Here is a 22,710-nt window from a genome sequence, read left to right as displayed (position 1 = left end):
CGATGACCAAGGCAGATGACCTTAGCAGCAGCATTCCAAATGGATGGGGGAGCGTAGGGGAACTGCAGGCATCCAGGCCAGAAGGGGAATGTGGTAGCTGCAGCCTTAGGTGAGAGTTCTGACCAGGTGGGCAGAGAAGGAAAGTCACAGCTTGGCAATGCAGCAGCGAGACGTGAGATGACACAGGAAACGCTGGTCATACATGGCGGAGGGTGAATGGCATAATCTGAACCTGGCCCACGGCAGCTCTGTCTGACAGCATGCGCCTTCTCACCTTGCTTGAGACAACAGCTGGCAGGGAGATGCCTGAAGCTAGTTCTGTCCATGCAACACGTGAGTTACCTGCAGCACCAGAGCAATGGACACCAGAACATTCCAACATCAGCTCTACCTAGGCAATTATCCAGCTCATCAGCCTCATATCGAGCACCTGCTTAACAGCCTCTCCTCCCGCTCCCCTCCTCCCTCCCCCTCCGTGAGGAGGGAACTCCTAGCCCGATTCTACACAGAGGCACAGGATGAATTAAGTGCTTTGCATAAGGTCACATACAGAGTCTATGGCAGGCCTGCACAACACTGTGCAGGTGTTCGCCCCCTGCGGGGGGGGAAGGCAACCTCAGCCCTGCGCGCCGCACTCTGACCGCCCTGACAGTCAGAAGCGCGGCTGCCGGGTTCGCCCCCTGCCGGGGCAGGGGGGCCCGACCTCCCCCACCCCCGGCAGGGGGCGAACCCAGCAGCCGCGCTTCTGACTGTCAGGGCGGTCAGAGCGCGACGCGCGGGGCTGTGAGGTCGCCCCCCCCCCCCCCGCACACGCGTCTCCGTCTCCCGCTCCTCCTGCCTGGCATCCAGCGTCACTTCCGGGGCTGCTGAGGCGGGAAGCGCTGGGCACGAGGCAGAGCCGGTAAGTCCGAGCGAGGGGAGAGGCACCCGGCCTGGGCTCGAGCCGCAGCTCACGGGGGCTGGGGTCAGGGGGATGTCCAGCTCAGAGGGGCTGGGCTCGGAGCTGAGGTCAGGGCTGGGGGGGGGATGGGGTCAGGGGGGTGTCTGGCTCAGAGGGGCTGGGCTTGGAGCTGAGATCAGGGCTGGGGGGGGATGGGGCCAGGGGGTGTCTGGCTCAGAGGGGCTGGGCTCGGAGCTGGGGGTCACGGCTGCTGGGGGATGGGGTCGGGGGGTGCTTAGCTCAGAGGGGCTGGGCTCGTAGCTAGGGGTCAGGGCTACTGGGGGCTGGGGTCAGGGGGTGTCAGGCTCAGAGGGGCTGGCGGTCAGGGGGGTGTCTGGCTCAGAGGGGCTGGACTCGGAGCTGGGGGTCAGGGCTGCTGGGGGATGGGGTCGGGGGCTGCTCAGCTCACAGGGGCTGGGCTCAGAACTAGGGGTCAGGGCTGCGGGGGGATGGGGTCGGGGGGGTGTCTGGCTCAGAGGGGCTGTGCTCGGAGCTGGGGGTCAGGGCTGCTGGGGGATGGGGTCGAGGGGTGCTTAGCTCAGAAGGGCTGGGCTCGGAGCTAGGGATCAGGGCTAGGGGGGCTGGAGGGGGATGGGGATCGGCGGGGCTGGGTGGCGCTGGGGGGGGAGTGGGGCCTGTTTCAGCACGGCCGGGGGGTTTCGGCCCTCAGCTATTTTCTTTGGAGTAATATGGCCCTCGCCGCTTTACGAGTTGTGCAGGCCTGGTCTATGGCTAAACGGGGAATTGGACCCAGATCTCTCAAATCTTAGTCCGAAGCCGTAACCACACAGCCACCCTCCTCCATCCCCTAGGAAACGGTCATTTCACTGCAACATAATCCCCAGACAAATCCCTTGACAGGTTAAAAACAGAAACTAACAAAGAGGAAAGCGCAGTTGAGCATCCAGGAAAAAAAGAAGCTTACAAGAAGTGGAAGATTGGACAAATGACCAGGGAGGAGTATAAAAATATTGCTCAGGCGTGCAGGAGTGAAATCAGGAAGGTCAAATCACACTTGGAGGTGCAGCTAGCAAGAGATGTTAAGCGTAACAAGAAGGATTTCTTCAGGTATGTTAGCAACAAGAAGAAAGTCAAGGAAAGTGTGGGCCCCTTACTGAATGAGGGAGGCAACCTAGTGACCGAGGATGTGGAAAAAGCTAATGTACTCAATGCTTTTTTTGCCTCTGTCTTCAAGAACAAGGTCAGCTCCCAGACTGCTGCACTGGGCAGCACAATATGGGGAGAAGGTGACCAGCCCTCTGTGGAGAAAGAAGTGGTTCGGGACTATTTAGAAAAACTGGACGTGCACAAGTCCATGGGGCCGGATGCGCTGCAACCGAGGATGCTAAAGGAGTTGGCGGATGAGATTGCAGAGTCATTAGCCATTATTTTTGAAAACTCATGGCGATCAGGGGAGATCCCAGATGACTGGGAAAAGGCTAATGTAGTGCCCATCTTTAAAAAAGGGAAGAAGGAGGATCCGGGGAACTACAGGCCAGTCAGCCTCACCTCAGTCCCTGGAAAAACCATGGAGCAGGTCCTCAAGGAATCAATTATGGAACACTTAGAGGAGAGAAAAGTGATCAGGAACAGTCAGCATGGATTCACCAAGGGGAAGTCGTGCCTGACTAACCTAATTACCTTCTATGATGAGATAACTGGCTCTGTGGATGAGGGGAAAGCAGTGGATGTGTTATTCCTTGACTTTAGCAAAGCTTTTGATACGGTCTCCCACAGTATTCTTGCCGCCAAGTTAAAGAAGTATGGGCTGGATGAATGGACTGTAAGGTGGATAGAAAGCTGGCTAGATCGTCGGGCTCAACGGGTAGTGATCAATGGCTCCATGTCTAGTTGGCAGCCGGTTTCAAGCGGAGTGCCCCAAGGGTCGGTCCTGGGGCTAGTTTTGTTTAATATCTTTGTTAATGATCTGGAGGATGGTGTGGACTGCACTCTCAGCAAGTTTGCAGATGACACTAAACTAGGAGGCGTGGTAGATACACTAGAGGGTAGGGATCGGATACAGAGGGACCTAGACAAATTAGAGGATTGGGCGAAAAAAAACCTGATGAGGTTCAACAAGGACAAGTGCAGAGTCCTGCACTTAGGACGGAAGAATCCCATGCACTGCTACAGACTAGGGACCGAATGGCTAGGTAGCAGTTCTGCAGAAAAGGACCTAGGGGTTACAGTGGACGAGAAGCTGTATATGAGTCAACAGTGTGCTCTTGTTGCCAAGAAGGCTAACGGCATTTTGGGCTGTATAAGTAGGGGCATTGCCAGCAGATCGAGGAACGTGATCGTTCCCCTTTATTCAACATTGGTGAGGCCTCATCTGGAATACTGTGTCCAGTTTTGGTCCCCACACTACAAGAAGGATGTGGAAAAATTGGAAAGAGTCCAGCGGAGGGCAACAAAAATGATTAGGGGTCTGGAGCACATGACTTATGAGGAGAGGCTGAGGGAACTGGGATTGTTTAGTCTCCAGAAGAGAAGAATGAGGGGGGATTTGATAGCAGCCTTCAACTACCTGAAGGGGGGTTCCAAAGAGGATGGAGCTTGGCTGTTTCAGTGGTGGCAGATGACAGAACAAGGAGCAATGGTCTCAAGTTGCAGTGGGGGAGGTCCAGGTTGGATATTAGGAAAAACTATTTCACTAGGAGGGTGGTGAAGCACTGGAATGTGTTACCTAGGGAGGTGGTGAAGTCTCCTTCCTTGGAGGTTTTTAAGGCCCAGCTTGACAAAGCCTTGGCGGGGATGATTTAGTTGGGAATTGGTCCTGCTTTGAGCAGGGGGTTGGACTAAATGACCTGATATTCTATGATACTATGAAAGAGAAGAGGGTGCCTGGAATCTGAACAGCTAAGTGCTGGCTGTGACCTCCTATGGAAGAGCCCCGGAGAACGTGGTTGGGTTCTATGGACTGTGAGCTCCTGTGGAAGAGCCCCGAAGACCGCTGTGGGGTTCTATGGGCTGTGAGCTCCTATGGAAAGGCTCCGGAAACCATGGTTGGGTCTATTGGGATTTTATGTGTGCTCACTGAAAGGGCTCTTCAGAGCCTGTAGGATTTCCTAGATAACAAGGTTATCTCGAGGATTTCAGCTCCATTTTACAGTAGGAACACTATTCTCTCAAATCCTACATGGTGGATCATTGTCTATTACACCCTAAAGGAAAAGCAGCACATGGGGAGCGAGAGCCCATCCGACACTAACAATGAGTAGGACTAGTGACCAGCTACATCTCAAGATCACAAAGGTCACGTGGATGGAAACTAAATGGGCAGAGCTAACGTTAGGGCTCTGTGTTCATTATCCCAGATCCCAGCTCTGTGCCCCAGCATAGGACCAGTCCTTTGGAACACTGCATCTGGTCAAACACTTCTTAGCAGCATTAATTAGACCAGGGTAATGGGACATTACACACCAAATAAGAGACATCCCTTAACAAATAGGACAAGTGGCCTCCCTAATTAGAACTAATGTTGGGCATTAAAGGTGATCCTGGCACAGGCAGAGTGCAGCCTTCTGGCCACATGTGGCTGGGAGAGGATTCGAGTCCTTAAAGGATCCCACTGATCCTCCATGTGCTCTGTCCTCGCTGTGGGAAGGAGGCAGGGTCCAGCCTATTCCAGAGGCCTCACCAAGAACACAGGAATCTAGGGCCACGGAGGGCTGGTGAGTCTCATCCGCTGGGAACTCTGGGAATTGATACCTGGAGGACGGCTGCCCTTTATTTGTGATAAGCGTGATAAACGGTCGAGAGGAGCAATTGACATGCCCCCCAGGGTGAGAGGGGATGCCGATCCAGCCCGGATCCAGGAGGGGTGACACCCCTACCCAGCCCAAGGTACCTAGCCCAGCCAAGCTAACCCCCCAAGGATGCAGCCCCGGACCTACTATGGCAGCTGCCCTCAGACTGAGATGTACTGGGGGACTCGGGTCTGCTCTGTAGGGCGTGATGCTGCCCAACTCTGGCTCCCAGCACTAGGCCATTCATGACGCATCACAGCTATCACAGTCGCCGGCTGACGGAACCTCTCCAAGTCCTCTCCAAGCCCCCGTGACATATGGGAGTGTGCCAGAGCGGGAGCCGTCAGTTGTCTCCAGTCCACCAGGTCTTCGAGCCTCTGAATCCCAGCTGTCTGGGGGAAGCAGCGCGAATGGCAGGGCAATAAGTGAAAGTGGGACCCCACCTGCCTCGCGAGGAGGCTCGGCCTGGATCCAAAGAGAGGGGGCAGAGAGGAAATGCCCCCCAGAAGTGACAGCCAAGGCAGTGCCGGTACCAGCTGCATTGCTCTTCTGTGCAAGCCTCCCTCTGGTAACCGGCGTGGCTCTAAGGCATCCGGAAACCTGCTGTCACCCTCATGGCAGTTGCTGAGCTGACAGGCTGTCACTGGATAGGACACACCAGCGGCACTGGAGAGGGCTGTGAATGGCACCGAGAGAGGGAAGGCTCAGCCCAATCAGTGCAGCCCACCAGCCAGCACCTGTCCCAGACACAGGGGCCTGGCTACATTAGGGAAATGGCGCTTTGCTGACACTGGCCAGGTGAGCTGCATTCCGTCCCTCCGCAGCAATGCAACTGGGCACTAGGCTGCCCCAGATTTGCCTATGGCCCAGTGTGACCCGCAGAGCCCCTTCCCAGTAAGAAGGGGAGAGCCTAGCGTGATCTGGCCCTAGGTCCAGCCCTTGGAGGTTCCTCCTCCACCTCCATCTCTGTCAGAGGCAGCCACACTGGCTGCTCCTGGGAGCTGGCTGTTTCTCCGTCTGCATCATGGACCCGAGAGACCTGCCAGGAGCTGGTACCAGAGTGTGGCAGGTAAATCCAGGGCAGGGCTGGGAGCAGGGCTGGCAGTGGGATGGGATGGAGCGGTGCAGCAGTGGTAGGATCCAGAGCTGGTGGGACATGAGTGACTCCCAGTGATCCCACAGCCCTTACTGCTGGGTGGACTGGGTCCCAGGGTCTCAGTCCAGCTTCTAGTGTCCGTGGTGGTGGCCTGTGCCCACTATCTGGCCTCCTGGCTGGGATCTCAGCCTCCCTGCTGGCTGTGAGCAAGCCCTAATCCTCAGGGAGGAGGAGGCTCACTGGAGAGAAGTGGGTGTCCAGGCTCCCCAAGGACAGGGCCCTGAATTCACATCACTCAGATGGGCTTGTTCTTTAGACAGGTAAAGGGAGAGATGCAGGCAGCCCAGAGACAGACAGACTCACCTGACACTGAGAGAGGCAGATGGACAGCCATGACACACACAGAGAGAGACGGACGGACAGCTCCCTTCATGTCTCAGGAGCCGAGCTCATGGTATGGAGCAAGATAATGAGCTCGCACGATCGCTCCTCCCTTTCAGCTGCACCTACAGGAATCTGGGGCCTAGCACTTGTGCCAGGAGGAGGGAGGCAGGACTCCTGGGTTCCATTCCTGGCTCTGCCACTGACTGACTGGCGACCTTGGGCGAGTCACTTCCCCTCCCTCTGTGCTGCAACTTCCCCCACTGTAACATGGGGATAACAAGGGAGTCCCTCCCCGGGGGCTCATTCGCGTCCCCAAGCGCCAGGGTCCCGAAGCCCAGGCTTGTCTGCACTCTGCCGCTGAGCAGCAGGTTGTCCTCGCCCAGCTCAGCTGGAAGCTCGACAGCACCAGATGTGCCACGGCCCCAGCGCATACATCAGAGAGCTGATCCCCCATGTGTGCTCCAGCACAGCCCCTGCCTGGTAGCTGAGCCAGCTGCAAATTCCAGCATGACACAGACCCCTCAGCAGCTTGGCTTCCTTTGCCCCTGTGTTAAGTCCCAAGTCACGCCTGGATGGGGTGGGTTTTCCTGACCTCAACGTCCAGCTCTCAGCCTCAGCCCCCTCAGCGTTATTGCCCCGCGATCTGATAAGGCCCATTTGGCAGTGCTGAGCATTTCATTACTGTCCTTCCACGCCTGCTGGAGGTGAGTAACCCCATTACCATTCTCCTCACCCCTCCATTCTGCTGGGATCCTCCGGTCCTGCTTCTCTGTAATTGCTTTGTGGCTCTGGAGGCATTCGCTCCCTCACTATCGGTGCAAAATGAGTTGCACTCACTCCTTATCTGTGCTGCATTGCTGATAATAAAGCCATTAACTCAGCAATGAAAAATCACCCTGTTTACATCCCTCTCACCCTTCTCCACCCACTGGCTTCACCGGGTGTGCAAATACAGGATCGCTTTGTCCACCACTCTAATTCAGCCACCGCTGGGGTTGAACACAGCAGCAACACAACAGGAGAAGACCCCTGGGCGCACAAGGGAATATTGGTGATGTTGCTGAAATCAACACCCACCCCAGGGCCAAACCCAAACTAAATACCAACCTAGTTACACATCCATGGGTCCAAAATGGAGAATCAGAACATCCCTGGCCCAGCCTGACATCCTAGCCCAGCGTCTCCCTGGAGATCATGGAGCAGAATAACCCAGTTCTCTCCCATTTCCAGCTTGACATTGTTTGAAGATCTGGCCCCAAAGCGCCACGGCACAGTTCTGACCTGCCCAAAAACCCCAGGTGAGCCCAAAGGGGCCAGCATGGCAGCTTGCCGGACCCATCCCACCGTCTCTGAACACGCTCCCGCCTGTAACACGGTGCCCATCCCAGCTGTACAGAGAGGGGCTCCCCGCCAGCTCTGCCCAGCAAACGCAGCCCCAGACGGCCCTGTCTTTAAACCTGCCATAGCACAAGGCAGCACCTAGCCAGACGTCTAATGTGCTGTCTGCTACTGCCCCCTGGGGCTCAAGCAGGGTATGACCGCCCTGACCCAATTACCCAGGTACTGATATTATTCCAGCTCTGCCTGGGCTCTTCCCTGCAGATAACCCCACACTGCCCAGAGACCCAGCTCTCCCTGGGTGTTTCTCAGGCCTGTCCTCTGGCTGGTCCCCATCAATGGCCCTGGGAAGCACAAGCAGTAAAACAGGACAGCACCTAGATGCATCCATCCCTCCTGCCTGTGTTGGCCAAACTCCTGGGGATCCGCGGCGGTGGGGTCCATCACCTCGCACGTGGATCAGGACACGGGGCTGTGTGTCCCAACCCCGCACACCTGGGTCTTGCTCCCAGCAATGCCCCTGTCCACTCCCCACCACTGCTTGGACCCCAGCGTTTGCATGCAGTGTGCTGGCAGATTCATGGCATCTCCCTCTCCAGGTCCCTCAGTCTGGGCTGGGTCTCCTTGCTCTTTCTATCCAAGTGGCTGCTGACACCGTGCTAGTTCTACTGCAGTAGCCAGTTCCTTCCTCGCAGGTTCTCCATGCTCTGAGGGTGCAGCCTATCCCCCTGGGGAACAGCGGAGGGCCTGGCTCTGGCTGAGGAGAGGAGGGATGGATACAGCAGCCCCAGGCATGCTGGGGACAGAGCTGCCAATCCCAGCTGCACCTTCCCCACTGCTCCTGCATGCTCATCCCCCGGAACAGTGCCACAAGCCCAGCTCTCGAAGCACTGGGCCAGCCCAGTCCTGCCTGCACAAGGACACTGGGGGTCAATGGGGGCATGGAGGACAGGACCCAGCCAGCAGCCCCAGGCAGCTCATTCCTATGCTCTATGGTTCTTGGCTCCCCTCCATCTCTCACTGATCATCACCGGCTCCAGCTGCATTAGCCCAGCCCCGTGGTCCATCTGCCAGGTGCAAGCGGCATCCAGACCCAGAGTGACTCATTCCCAGCCCTGCTGAGCACCTCCACATCACAGGCCTCAGCATGACAGACTAGCTCAGCCTGCAGATGGCAGATGTGTGCTGCCATCTCAAGATCCGGTGGCCGGAGCCCCTGTGTGATTTGCCCGAATCCAGCCAGGGTGACAGTCACCCCCACACAGGGTGTGGCGCGGGCCAGCAGGCCACATGGCCAAATTCAATGCCCTCCTCTCGGAGCTGCGAAACCCAGCTTGCTAAATGGAGCTGGAGTGGGGTTCCCAGCCCTCTGTCCATGGTTCTGAAATATGGGCAAGTGCTGGCATGTGCCTCTCTGGCAGCGTGGGCACGTTCATACCCAGCCAGCCCAATGCCTGGCCACCACACACCACTACTTGACTGTCTATGGACTGCTGTACAGTAAATACCTCACTGCACCTCTGCATTCACACCCTGCATCATTAATATACACCCTGCCCAGCATTCACACCCTGAGTCATTAACATACACCCTGACCAGCTCTGCATTCACACCCTGTGTAGTTAACATACACCCTGCCCAGCATTCACACCCTGCGCCATTAACACATGCACTGCCCAGCTCTGCATTTGCACCCTGCATCCACACACACACCCTGCTCTGCTCTGCATTTGCACCCTGCATCAACACACATGCTGCTCTTCTCTGCAGTCACACCCTGTGTGATTTAACACACACCCTGCTCTGCATTCGCACCCTGCATTAACAAACTCCCTGCCCAGCTCTGCATTCACACCTTGTGTCATTAACACATGCACAGCCCAGCTTTGCATTCACACCCTGCATCAAGACACCCATCCTGCTCTGCTCTGCATTCACACCCTGTGTCATTAACACACACCTGCTCTGCTCTGCATTCACACCCTGCATCAACACACATGCTGCTCTGCTCTCCATTCACAATTTGTGTCATTAACACACACGCTGCCCAGCTCTGCATTCACACCCTGCATTATTAACAAACACCTGATCTGCTCCGTCATTACCCTCAGGCCGACCTTTCAACTATCGGTACTAAGGATGGGTCCCATCTAACAGGCATGTCCCCTTGGTTTCCACGAGGACCCCGCAACACCAGCTCCTCTGGGCTGAAAATGGGGCCCAGCCAGGAAAGCACAATTTGAACTGACAGCCACTAAACACAACCCTGTGAGCCGCCACCTTGGGAGGGACCTGCCACGCCAGAACATGCCTGTCCCCCAAAGCCAGCAGGAGCCCACCGTGCTCACACATCATGCCACGCGCCCAGGGACCAGCAGGGCAGCAAGAGCGGTATGGACCAGTCAGTGCCCAATTGTATCTGCACATCCCAGTTCTGCCCACCTAGGAGCCGCCCGCGCTGAGCCCAGGGCAAACTCTGGCTCACAGGGTTAAGTTAATCGAGTCCCACAATGTGCTCCAACCCCAAGAACACAGCCTCTCCACACGACGGAGCATCCCCACACCCTGCCACCCTGGCAGCGCAGCATCCCTGTTCAGAGTAACGGTGCTGGCCGGGCTGGGGGCACAGCGCAGGGCTGAGCACAACACGCCACACGCCTCGGCAGTGCTCGGTGCAGCTCTGCCTAACCCGAGAGAGGCCCCCAGGTGACCGGCACATCAGGCTGCTTGGGCACCCGCTCTCCAGAGGAGACTCCACTCCCACCCAGGGCTGGAGGCCAACGATCCTGCCAGGGCCCCGGACACAAGATTGTCTGCCAGGGCAGCCCTGGGGACTGTAGGCTGAACTGCAACCCACTGATGTCAGGGGAGTTTTGCCACCGAGGCCCATGGGGCCGAGATGACACATTCCCAGAGTGCTGCTCTGTCCATTCACCCTCTGGTAGCAGAGCCCCCCGGGGCTTATGCCCCCAGCACAGCCTCCCAGTGAGGCCCACCCAGCCCTGGCACCGGAGTGGGAGTTGGGGGGTGTCTCCATTTCTTACCCTGGGTCTCTGCACCATTCGAGGCCTGGGTTCCCTCAGGGCAGGGCAGAGGATTCGCGGCGAGCTCTGAGCGCTCCTCCCCTCTGCAGCAGCCCAGAGCAGCTGAGATCACTGGCCCAGGCACAGGCAGCCACTAGCCCCCGGCACTCCCCGCCTGGAGACTGCAGTGATCCGGGGAGGCTGCTGCTGGCTGGGACGATGTGGACACTGCAGCACACTGGGCCCAGGCCCTGCAAGGCGACGGCTCGGACAGACCCAGACCCCCCTCGGTGGCGGACAGGCATCCAGCATCGCCATCTCTGCAGCATGTGCAGGGGCTGAACTCAGGCCCAGAGTTTCCATCATGCTCATGGATAAATATTAACCCAGGTGCTGAGGAGAGATCTGTGGTTCATGCAGCAATACCCCTCACCCATCCTCGGCTGGGTTTGCAGATCCCTGGTGGCTGCTCCTGAGAACCTGAGCCAGACAGCCATATGGGAGCTAGATAGGAGGGTCAAAGCAAGCTGTGCTGTGGGTTGGAGGGGAGCTGGGACTTTTGTCTCCTGGGGGAAGGAGCATCTCCCATGTGGTTGGACAAACCCCCCAGCCCAGGATTAGGGGGCTGTGGGGCCTGGCACGTGCTGCCGCACTCTGGATTCCCAGCTGGGGTAAAGGCCCCTGGCAGGAGGAGGGCCGCCCTGGCCAGTCGCCCCGGGGCCCGGATGTGGACAGCAGCCCAGCCTGTTCTTTGATCTGCCTGCCTAGCCGCAGAGCCCACCCACAGCAGAGAGAAGCACGAGGGTCGTCCCCACCTTTATGTCCGTGTCTGGGGTGACAAAGTCCTTCAGGCACTCGATGGGGCCCATCAGGAACGGGCAGCGGTTGGAGAAGACCTGCAGTGAGGCGAGAGCCAGCCCTTGAGATGGCAATGGATACAGGTCGCCCCCTCTCATGTAGCAGACCTTGGCACCTGCCCCATTGCTCTGCCCTCCCTCTCTGCATAACAGTACCTATGAAGATGCACATAGAGGTGCCAAGCTCCCTTCCTTCTGCCCTTCCACCCCACAGGCTCCAATGGTATTGCACAAACTGTGCCAGGAGCACTTCACCCACCACTGAGATGCAGCCACCGCTGGGGTGGGACATGGCAGCTGTTTAACAACTGCCCAGCAGCCAAGTGCAGGAAGTGAACAATGCAATGCTTGAGGCTCTCCAAGCACCGCACAGGTGTTAGCCAACGAACCCTCCCTACAGTCCCCAGATCGGGGCTGAGGCCAGTTACTGTCCCTGCTTTCCAGAGACCACCTGGGCAGAGCTGGATCAGCTGCAGGAGTGTCTGGCCCCAGAGACCTGTCCTAGGGAGGGATGCTGGACACTCACCACTCCCGCCCAGCCACGTCCCCAGCATAAATGGGGGGGTCAGTGACTCCCCTCCATCGCAGTCCCATAATGCTCCACAAAGAGTGTGAAAGGCCAGCCATCCAGCCCTGCCCCACACAGCTCTGATGCTGCCTCCCGGGCTGGTGCACAGTGGGGGCAGCCAACTCCTCCGCCCTGGCCTTGCATGGCCCCCCCACAAACAGGCCGGCCTAGGCCTTGCTCAGCACCCCTCCCCCTCCCCCCGCCAGGCCGGCACGCACCTCACGCAGCCCACTCTGTGCCATGGAGCGGAAGCTCAGGATCTCCCCGATAATGGTCATTCTTTTCAGCACATTGTCAGCAGCTGGGGGAGAGAGGGGGTGGGGGGTGAATGGCGAGGACACACAGGAGACGGGGCTGCAAAACACACGGGGTACAACATACCCCTGGGACTATGCCTGGGAACTACTTACATTCCACTAGCACCCCTCAGCCCCACCCTCAGCCCCCCTCCTGAGCCCCCAGCTCTGCCAGTGCCCCTCACTCCAACCCTCAGCCCCCGTCCTGAGCTCCCCAGCTCTGCCAGTGCCCAGCACCCCAACCCTCAGCCCCCTCCTGAGCTCCCAATTCTGCCAGTGCCCTTCACCCCAACCCTCAGCCCCCCTCCTGAGCCCCCAGCTCTGCCAGTGCCCCTCACCCCAACCCTCATCCCCCTCCTGAGCACCCAACTCTGCCAGTGCCCATCACCCCAACCCTCAGCCCCCTCCTGAGCCCCCAGCTCTGCCAGTGCCCCTCACCCCAACCCTCAGCCCCCGTCCTGAGCTCCCCAACTCTGCCAGTGCCCATCACCCCAACCCTCAGCCCCCTCCTGAGCCCCCAGCTCTGCCAGTGCCCCTCACCCCAACCCTCAGCCCCCGTCCTGAGCTCCCCAGCTCTGCCAGTGCCCAGCACCCCAACCCTCAGCCCCCTCCTGAGCTCCCAACTCTGCCAGTGCCCTTCACCCCAACCCTCAGCCCCCCTCCTGAGCCCCCAGCTCTGCCAGTGCCCCTCACCCCAACCCTCAGCCCCCTCCTGAGCACCCAACTCTGCCAGTGCCCATCACCCCAACCCTCAGCCCCCTCCTGAGCCCCCAACTCTGCCAGTGCCCCTCACCCCAACCCTCAGCCCCCCTCCTGAGCTCCCCAACTCTGCCAGTGCCCATCACCCCAACCCACAGCCCCTCTCCTGAGCCCCCAGCTCTGCCACTGCCCCTCACCCCAACCCCCAGTCCCGTTCCCCACCCCACCCACTATTCCCCACCTGAGTCTCCTCTCCACTCAGCGCTCATTGCAGCTCAGCCCTGAACTCCATCCTCGGCCGGCCGTGGATTGGGCAGGGGGTTTAATGCAGATGCCAGTGAGGGGGCGATGGGGGTGGAGGGGAATGACACTTACACGACAGCCTGGGCAGCAGTGATACCATCTGTTCAGGTTTGTAGAAGTTGGAGCGGATCTGCACCAGCACGTCCATGTTCTCGGTCACCAGCTTCTGCAACAGAAACAATCACCATGGTAAACGGGGGCCAGCCAGAGCCAGCCAGGCCCAACTCACCCAGAGCCAGAGCCAGCCAGAGCCAGAGCCAGCCAGGCCCAACTCACCCAGAGCCAGAGCCAGCCGGAGCCAGAGCCAGCCAGGCCCAACTCACCCAGAGCCCGACGGACCCAGAGCCAGAGCCAGCCAGGCCCAACTCACCCAGAGCCAGAGCCAGAGCCAGAGCCAGCCAGGTCCAACTCACCCAGAGCCAGAGCCAGCCAGAGCCAGAGCCAGCCAGGCCCAACTCACCCAGAGCCAGAGCCAGCCAGAGCCAGAGCCAGCCAGGCCCAACTCACCCAGAGCCCGACGGACCCAGAGCCAGAGCCAGCCAGGCCCAACTCACCCAGAGCCAGACCCAGCCAGGCCCAACTCACCCAGAGCCAGAGCCAGCCAGAGCCAGAGCCAGCCAGGCCCCACTCACCCAGAGCCCGACGGACCCAGAGCCAGAGCCAGCCAGGCCCAACTCACCCAATGCCAGAACCAGCCAAGCCCAACTCACCCAGAGCCAGACCCAGCCAGAGCCAGAGCCAGCCAGGCCCAACTCACCCAGAGCCAGAGCCAGAGCCAGAGCCAGCCAAGCCCAACTCACCCAGAGCCAGGGGCTGCCTCCATGGGACTCTTCCCTGGTATCAGTCTTTTGCCCAACGTCAGCACCTCCAGCTCTGAAGGGAACTCCTAGACACTGATGTACTAGCCCCATATAACAATCACATGAACCTAGGAGCGGTGGCCCTGTGCTCCCCACAGTTAGCTGGGAGCTGATGGGATATATTCACTGGGGACACAGCAAGTCAGTGACAGGTCTGGCAATAAAACCCAGGAGTCCTGGCTCCCAGCTCCAACCCTGCTCTATCCTGCTAACTCCACACTGGTTCCAGAGAACCCAGGAGTCCTGGCTCCCAGTCCCCCTGCTCTAACCTGCTGCTAACCCCACACCGCCCCCAGAGAACCCAGAAGTCCTAGCTCCCAGACCCCCTGCTCTACCCTGCTAACCCCACACCGCTCCCAGAGAACCCAGGAGTCCTGGCTCCCAGACCCCCTGCTCTACCCCGCTAACCCCACACTGCTCCCAGAGAACCCAGAAGTCCTGGCTCCCAGACCCCCTGCTCTACCCCACTAACTCCACACCGCTCCCAGAGAACCCAGGAGTCCTGGGTCCTCTGCTCTAAGCACTGACTCTAGGGTTACCATATTTTGTGCCTCCAAATGGAGGACACTCCACGGGGCCCCGGCCCCGCCCCCAGCCCCGCCCATGCCCCAACTCCACCCCCTCCCCAAAGTCTCCGCCCCCTCCCCTGCTTCCCACGAACATTTGATTCGCAGGAAGCCTGAAGCAGGTAAGGGGGGTGTGGGGGGAGGAGGCGTGGCCCAGGCTGGCCCCCCCGGCGGCGCCAGCCTGGGTCGGCTCGGGCCCTGGGGTGCTGGGCCCGGGCCCGGCGCACCCCCGGCCGCCCGGCACCGCCGGCCCCCGCCGGCCCGGCGCACCCCCCGGCCGCCTGGCACTGCTGGTCCCCGGCGCCTGGCACACCCCCCGGCCGCCCGGCACCGCCGGCCCCGGGCCAGCCCCCGGCCCAGCGGCGCCGGATTTTCCCGGACATGTTCGGCTTTTTGGGATTTCCCCCCGGACGGGGATTTGAGTCCCAAAAAGCCGGACATGTCCGGGGAAATCCGGACGTATGGTAACCCTAACTGACTCCCGCTGCCTGCCCGTAGCCCTCGGGAGTTGAGTGCAGCCAGCAGTGGCTCCTCCCACCCCAGCCTCCTACCTTCAGCTCCACCACCTGCGAGGTGACGTGCCACATGAGGTTGTCGCTCAGGAACTTCATGCCGTAGGGACCCAGCAGCTCAGCCAGCGCCCGCATCTCTGGGGGAGGGGAGCGGATCATACATGGGGCATTAACTCCTTCTGGCCTGCTTGGGTCACCCACGCCCTCGCACACCCCAGAACGGCATGTCCCAGCATCGGGCCTCCCAGTCCCGAGCCAGCCAGCCCAACTCACTCTGAGCCAGCCATTCCGCCACCGTGCATCCCCATCCCCAGAGCCGTCCAGCCACCGCGCATCCCCTGCCCCGTCCCCAGAGCCGTCCCACCACCGCGCATCCCCATCCCCAGAGCCGTCCTGCCACTGCGCATCCCCATCCCCGGAGCCGTCCCACCACCGCGCATCCCCATCCCCATCGCCGTTCTGCCACCGCGCATCCCCTGCCCCATCCACAGAGCCATTCCGCCACCGCGCATCCCCATCCCCAGAGCCATCCCGCCACCGTGCATCCCCAGCCCCATCCCCAGAACCGTCCCACCACCGCGCATCCCCATCCCCATTGCCGTTCTGCCACCGCGCATCCCCCGCCCCATCCAGAGAGCCATTCCGCCACCGCGCATCCCCATCCCCAGAGCCATCCCGCCACCGTGCATCCCCAGCCCCATCCACAGAGCCATTCCGCCACCGCGCATCCCCATCCCCAGAGCCGTCCCGCCGCCGTGCATCCTCACCCTCAGCCCCAGAGCCAGCCGCCATGCATCCTCAGCCCCATCCCCAGAGCCGTCCTGCCACCGCGCATCCCCAGCTCCATTCCCAGAGCCATCCCGCCACCGTGGGTCCCCACCCTCAGTGCCAGAGCCGGCCGTCACCGTGCATCCACACCCCAGCCCCATCCACAGAGCCATCCGGCCACCGTCCATCCCCATCCTCAGCCCGAGCCAGCCGTACTGCCACTACGCATCCCCATCCCCATCCATAGAGCCGTCCCGCTGCCGTGTGTCCTCACCCCCATCCCCAGAGCAGCCGCCACCGTGCATCCCCGTCCCCGCCCCCAGAGCGAGCCAGCCCACCGCTGTGTGTCTCCAGCCCCCGTCCCCAGAGCCAGCTGTCCTGCTGCCATGCATCCTCACTCCCGTCCCCAGAACCAGCCAGAGCCAGCTGTCCCACCGCCATGCAGCCCCCTCTGCATCCCACCATCGTGCGGCCCCATCATCAGGACATGGAGCTGCCGCGGCTCACCTGAGATGTCTGAGAACTCCTCTGCACTGAAGCTCTGCTCCCCCTCCCTGGGGACACTGATGAAGGCCTGCATGGCGGGGGACAGCACAATGGCCCCAGTGCTGGCCTGGCGCAGCAGCGCCTCCAGGTACCTGCATGGAGCCAAAGAGCATCCACTTACACCAGACAGCCAGGCCCAGCACTGTTCTCCCAGCCTGCTCCTAGTCTGCCCTGCCAGAGCCCAAACTCCCTTGGACTGGTGTGTGAGCATGGGATGGGATTGAGGGGCACTGGCAGAGCTGGGGGGACCCCAGAGCTGGGATAGCAGAGGCCTGTGGGGCAGGACACCTGACAGGGGTTTGTCCAACCAGTTCCTACAAACCTCCAGTGATGGGGATTCCACAACCCCCTCGGAGCCTGCTCCAGAGCCCAGCGACCCCAAGAGTCAGGAAGCTTTTCCCACTATCTAACCAAGAGCTCCCTGGCTGCAAACAGCAGATTCCTTCATGTCCCATCAATGCACATGGAGAACAACTGGGCATCGGCCTTCTTCAGAACAGCCCTGACCGTAGCTAAAGACTGTTGTCAAGTCCTGCCTTGGCCTTCTCTGCTCTACACTCGACATGCCCAAGACTTTCAACCTTTCCTCATAGGTCAGCTTTTCCCACTTCCCCCATCCCTTCAGGCATCTCCCGGGCTCTCCTGCCCCACGGCTTAGGGGTACCCAGGGCTCTCTCCTGCTTGGTGGCCCGGGCCAGGCTGCCCTCAGCCCAGGCACCCACCAGTTGGTGTAGATGGTGGTGAGAGTCTGCTCCCCGCTGGAGTCCAGGGGCTGTGTCTGCTGAAGCAGGACGTTGCGGATGATGCGGCTGGAGTCCATGCACGTGAACTGCCCCAACGACTGGATGAAGGCGAGGTAGGAGCGCAGGCTGGCCAGCACCTCAGAGGGCCGCGCAATCTCCTGCGTAGCCTGGTTGTAGTTGGCCATCCACACAAAAGATCTGTAAGTGGATGGGGGGCTCAGAGGGGGCCCAGCACAGACCCCACCCCGGGTGGATCTGCTGAGCCCACAACCTCCCCCGTGAAAGCACCCAGCCCCCCTCCCGTGTTCCCTGCGAATGGGCATCTCCCAGCACAACTCAGCTCAGAAGCTGGCTGGGGCTTGTGGATGTAACAGCACCAATAGCCGACTCAGTCTCCCTGCCCGAGGGCCATGGACAGGGACATGCCGCGTCCCCCTCCCCACCCGCCCGCCTGAGGGCCATGGGCAGGGACACGCCGCGTCCCCCTCCCCACCCGCCCGCCCAAGGGCCATGGACAGGGACACATCATGTCCCCCTCCCCACCCACCCGAGGGCCATGGACAGAGACATGCTGCGTCCCCTTCCCACCCACCCGCCTGAGGGCCATGGGCAGGGACATGCCGCTCCGCCGTCCCCACCTGCCCAAGGGTTGTGGGCAGGAACGCAACATGTCCCCATCCCCACCCACTGGAGGGCCATGGGCAGGAACACGCCGCACTCCCATCCCTGCCCACCCGAGGCCCACGGGCCATGGGCAGCAACACGCCACACTCCCATCCCTGCCCGCCCGAGGGCCATGGGCAGGGACATGCCGCACTCAGCCAGCCACGGGGCCCACGTACCTGTTGAGCCGCGTCTCCAGGTGGCTGCTGAGGTATTCGGCTGGCGTGACCATGTGCTCGAACACGGTGAAGCTGGGGATGTGGTTGACGCTCAGGGAGAGCTCGCTCAGCATCTGGTGCAGCTTGTCCATGCTGGGGGCAGAGACACCGGCATGGTCACTGCTCGCCGCAAATGGCTGGGCCCCTCCCCCACACCTGGCAGCCCAACGCACACTAGCTCCCAGACCCCAAATGCAGTGGGATCATTCAAATGAATGGGAAAGTGGGCAGCCCGGATGCCTGGGTTCACCCCACCTCTTCTCTGAGGGGCAATAGGCAGTCCAGACACCTGCATTTACCACCCCTTTCTCTCCAAGGGGCGATGGGCAGCCCGGATGCCTGGGTTCACCCCACCTCTTCTCTGAGGGGCAATAGGCAGTCCAGACACCTGCATTTACCACCCCTTTCTCTCCAAGGGGCGATGGGCAGCCCGGATGCCTGGGTTCACAACCCCCTCTGCTCCGAGGGGCAACGGGCAGCCCAGATGCCTGGGTTCACCCCACCTCCGCTCCAAGGGGCGATGGTCCGCCCGGATGCCTGGGTTCACCCCACCTCCATTCCAAGGGGCGACAGGCAGCCCAGATGCCTGGGTTCACCGCCACCTCCGCTCCAAGGGGCAACGGGCAGCCCGGATGCCTGGGTTCACTGCTACCTCCGCTCCGAGGGGCAACGGGCAGCTCAGATGCCTGGGTTCACCGCCACCTCCGCTCCGAGGGGCAATGGGCAGTCCAATGAACCAAGTTATCTTGGGCAGCGGGCAGGCTGGGAGTGCTTATGAAGGGCCAGGTACCAGTATTGCTTCCTGGATCTGAGCCATCAGCCCTTCTGGGGACCCAGAAACTGTCCCCCCACTGCCCCGGTAACTCCAGCCATCTGAGGCATAGGGGGAGGAGCCCTCTGAATGGGGAGAAACACGCCCCCCCCCCCCCCCGCCCCCAGGGATGGCAGAGCAGCTCTAATGCCCCTTGGGAGCTCCCCGTGCTGTGGGCTTACTTGGTCACCACGATCCGGTCCTTCCTCTGGCTCTCGGCCCCCGGCTTGTCCCGCTCCGGCTCCCCCTTCTTGGGGGGCTGCTTCTGGGCCTTCTTGTTCCGGGCCTTGCTGATGGTGGAGGCGCAATGTTTGGGCAGCAGCTTCCCAGGAGATAGAGACGGGGCACTGAGCGAGGGAGGAGCTGGGGGCTTGGTGGGCCAGGATTTGGCGGCCCCCCCAGATGCACATAGGGTCCCCTCCCCCCATACCCCAGTCCTGGTACAGGACACACCCCGGACTGTGACAGCATGGCTGTGCCCCAGGGCGAATCCCGCCTGCCTGGCATCTGGCTCTCCTTGCCACGGAGCCGCTGGCCACACTGATGCCCACCCCCCAACGCCGCCAGGGCTCAGCAAGTAGCAGTCACTGGCCATCTAATTCCCTGGCAAGGCTACACAACTCCACCCACGCCATCTCCAGAGGCCCCAGCACCAAGCAGCCCCATGGGGCTTTGCCAGCCTGGAGAGCAGCCTGCCGAGGGCCGGCCACAGCCTTCAGTCAGCGCATGGATGGTGAGCAATCCTGGTACATGCGACTGCTGCTGTGTGCTCAGCTGGCGCCTCAACAAGGTACCCCACCCAGGACCATGCCACACCCTGTGCCCCTCACCTGCCCACCGAACCCCAGGTTGGAAGCTCCCCCGGCATCCCACCAGTGCCATGCCATGCCCCATAACCCTCCCTTGCTCACTGACGTGCCCCCCAGTCTGGCAGTTCCCCCGGCACCCTCCAGCACTATGCCCATGCCCCTCACCTGCTCACAAAGGGGCCCCCAGGTTGGCAGCTGCCCTGGGCACCGCCCCAAGGGTAGAAGCTCCTCCGGCACCCACCAGCACCATGCTATGCCCCTCACTTGCTCACAGAGGAGCCTCCATGCCCCCAGTCTGGCGGCTGCCCCGGGGAGGGGACCCCCCGACACCATGCCGCACCCTTCACCTGGTTGCAGAGGTGCCCCCAGTCTGGCAGATCCCCCGGGCACCTCCCGGCACCGTGCCATACCCCTCACCTGCTCACAGAGGGGTCCCCACACTGGCAGATCCCCCGGGCACCCCCAGGCACCGGGCCACACCCCTCACCTGCTCACAGAGGGGCCCCCACACTGGCAGATCCCCCGGGCAGCCCACAGCACTGGGCCACACCCCTCACCTGCTCACAGAGGGGCCTCCACATTGGCAGATCCCCCGGGCACCCCCCCGGCACCGTGCCACACCCCTCACCTGCTCACTGAGTTTGCGCTGCTCGGCACACGCGTCCATGATGCAGTTGGCAGCCTGCTTGGCGATCTCCTCTAGGAAGTTGTTGCACAGACCCAGGCTGCAGCTCTTCAGGTGGGGATACTGCGGAGAGAGGCCAGGGACGGCTCACGGCTCTGCCCGCGCCACCTGGCACCTTCCAGCCACAGATCTCAAATGCCAGCCACTGAGCTTCTTACCCCATCGGGGAGGCGACCCTGCCCCTCCCCCATGCATTGTCCTGTGTGTTCCGCGCTTGCTCCTCACCCACGAATCTGCATGCATGCTTGCCCACTCCTCCTCCCCCACAGTTCTCCCCACATGGATCATCATGCACACCCCCTGGCCCTCCCACAGGGGGTTCTCTTCCCCTTTATATTGCCACCCGTGTTCCCATGCCCCCCCCCAATCCCCATGCATGTCCCTCCCACCTCCCCCATGCATCACCATGCATGCCCCCCAGGCTCTTCCCAGGCGGCGCCCCTCCTCATGCATTACCTCCCCTCCCCCAGCTACCGTGGCACGCACCTCCTCTGGACACATGGAGTGGGTGCAGTGAGCAAAGTGGCTGCAGACAAGCGGGAAGGCGATGGTGAAGCGCAGCATGGCCGGCTCCTCCATGGTCAGAGCAAACAGCTTCTCAAAGGGGCGGACGTAGAAACTGTTGGGGTAGAAGGACACATCAGCGCAGGTGGGGCAGGGAGAGTCTGTGTGTGCACATGTCTCTCCATGTAGGTGTGTGCGTTTGATTCCATGTTTGTGTGTGTGTGTGTGTGTGTGTGATTCCATGTACATGTGATTCTGTGTTTGTGTATGTATGCGCGAGTCCATGTACATGTGATTCCGTGTTTGTGTGCATGTGCTCTTCCATGTAGGTGTTTGCATGTGATTGTGTGTGTTTGTGATTCTGTATTTGTGTGTATGTGTGTGATTCCATGTGCATGTGATTCCGTGTTTGTGTGTGTGTGATTCCATGTGTATGTGTGTGATTCTATGTGTGTGTGATTCTGTGCTTGTGTGTGTGTGTGTGATTCCGTGTGCATGTGATTCTATGTTTGTGTATGTATGCATGTACATGTGATTCTGTGTTTGTGTGAGTGTGCACGTGCTTGTCCATGTAGGTATGTGCGTATGATTCTGTGTTTCTGTGTATGTGTGTGATTCCATGTGTGTGTGATTCCGTGTTTGTGTGTGTGTGATTCTGTGTTTGTGTGTATGTGTGTGATTCCGTGTTTGTGTGTGCGTGATTCCGTTTGTGTGTATGTGTGTGATTCCATGTGCGTGTGAGTCCGTGTTTGTGTGTGTGATTCTGTGTTTGTGTGTGTGTGCATGTGATTCCATGTGAGCAGCATCACCCCAACCCCTTCATGTCCCGCTCAGAGGCCTGGATCCCACTGGCTGCTGTGCCCTCTGCAGCTGCCACCTCAGTCCCTCATACCCTGGATCAGAGCCAGGTTCTGGGGGGCGTGGGTCTGAATGGGCCGACCACAGGGCCCGAAGCCAGGCCTTAGCAACGCTGTTGGGCTAGCTGCACCAACTCTCCCCACCCGCCACCTGACTGTCCAGTGCTCCTAGAGCGACCCCTGCCCAGAAAAGCCAGCAAACAGGCCTCACACCACAGCTCCGAGGGCAGCAGATCCTCTCCTGCACCACATGGTGCAACGGGGAAGCTGAGGCACTGATGGGGTTGAGGCAGGCCCAGCACCGGCCCCAGGCAGTGCTGGCCTGCCCGCGCTGGGCGCTGCATATACACACCACAAGGCCGACAGGTCCGAAGTCTCCACTACCAACTCCTCCAGTGAGTCCAGCATCTTGGAGTGGAACATGATGAGGTTCATCACACGGCCCACATCCGGGCTCTCGCGCAGCTGCATGGGGGCCTTGGCCACACTCGTGTAAGCCTAGGGGAGGCAGAGAAGGGGGTGAGAAAGAGCCCAGCCTCAGGGCTTGGGGCTACCACATCACCCCTCCTCCACCATCAGCCCTGCGGCTCCCCCAGTCAAGCAGAGTGACTCTGTTAGCTGCAAGGGCAGGGCGCTGTGCGCTTGGTGCTGCCGGCTGCGGTGTCAAGCCCCGCCCCGCCAGGAGTGGTTCCACCAGCTCCCGCTCCCAGCTGTCTTCCCCATGGGCCTGTGGCTAGGCAGGGGCCGCTCCCAGGGCAGGGGAACCCAGAGCCAGGCCATGGCCCTAGTTAGTGAACAGAAATGGAACAGAGCTGATGTGGATGTGACGGGGGGTAGGGTTGCCAACTGTCTAGTCGCACAAACCTAAATGCTTTTGCCCTGTCCCCTGCCACACCCCTTCTCCGAGGCCCGTCC

At 60.7% G+C, this 22,710-nt stretch overlaps 1 protein-coding gene across 3 annotated transcripts in view; it reads right to left on the bottom strand.

The window, feature by feature from the left end:
• Positions 1-22,710, bottom strand: part of NCKAP1L (NCK associated protein 1 like) — a 91,950-nt gene that overhangs the window by 24,808 nt on the left and 44,432 nt on the right. For all 3 annotated transcript variants that reach the window (XM_065576410.1, XM_065576409.1, XM_042858927.2), the window contains 11 exons: positions 22,148-22,293; positions 20,921-21,053; positions 20,378-20,497; positions 19,123-19,262; positions 18,091-18,222; positions 17,228-17,446; positions 16,467-16,597; positions 15,231-15,328; positions 13,326-13,419; positions 12,174-12,256; positions 11,346-11,426 (listed from right to left, as the gene is read on the bottom strand). In XM_065576410.1, the coding sequence (XP_065432482.1) occupies positions 11,346-11,426; positions 12,174-12,256; positions 13,326-13,419; positions 15,231-15,328; positions 16,467-16,597; positions 17,228-17,446; positions 18,091-18,222; positions 19,123-19,262; positions 20,378-20,497; positions 20,921-21,053; positions 22,148-22,293 (1,377 nt within the window). The remainder of the gene's footprint in view (positions 1-11,345; positions 11,427-12,173; positions 12,257-13,325; positions 13,420-15,230; positions 15,329-16,466; positions 16,598-17,227; positions 17,447-18,090; positions 18,223-19,122; positions 19,263-20,377; positions 20,498-20,920; positions 21,054-22,147; positions 22,294-22,710) is intronic.

The sequence above is a fragment of the Chrysemys picta genome, chromosome 22 (genome assembly GCF_011386835.1).
Source record: "Chrysemys picta bellii isolate R12L10 chromosome 22, ASM1138683v2, whole genome shotgun sequence".
NCBI lineage: Eukaryota > Metazoa > Chordata > Testudines > Emydidae > Chrysemys > Chrysemys picta.
This window is presented reverse-complemented; position numbering and strand designations above follow the sequence as displayed.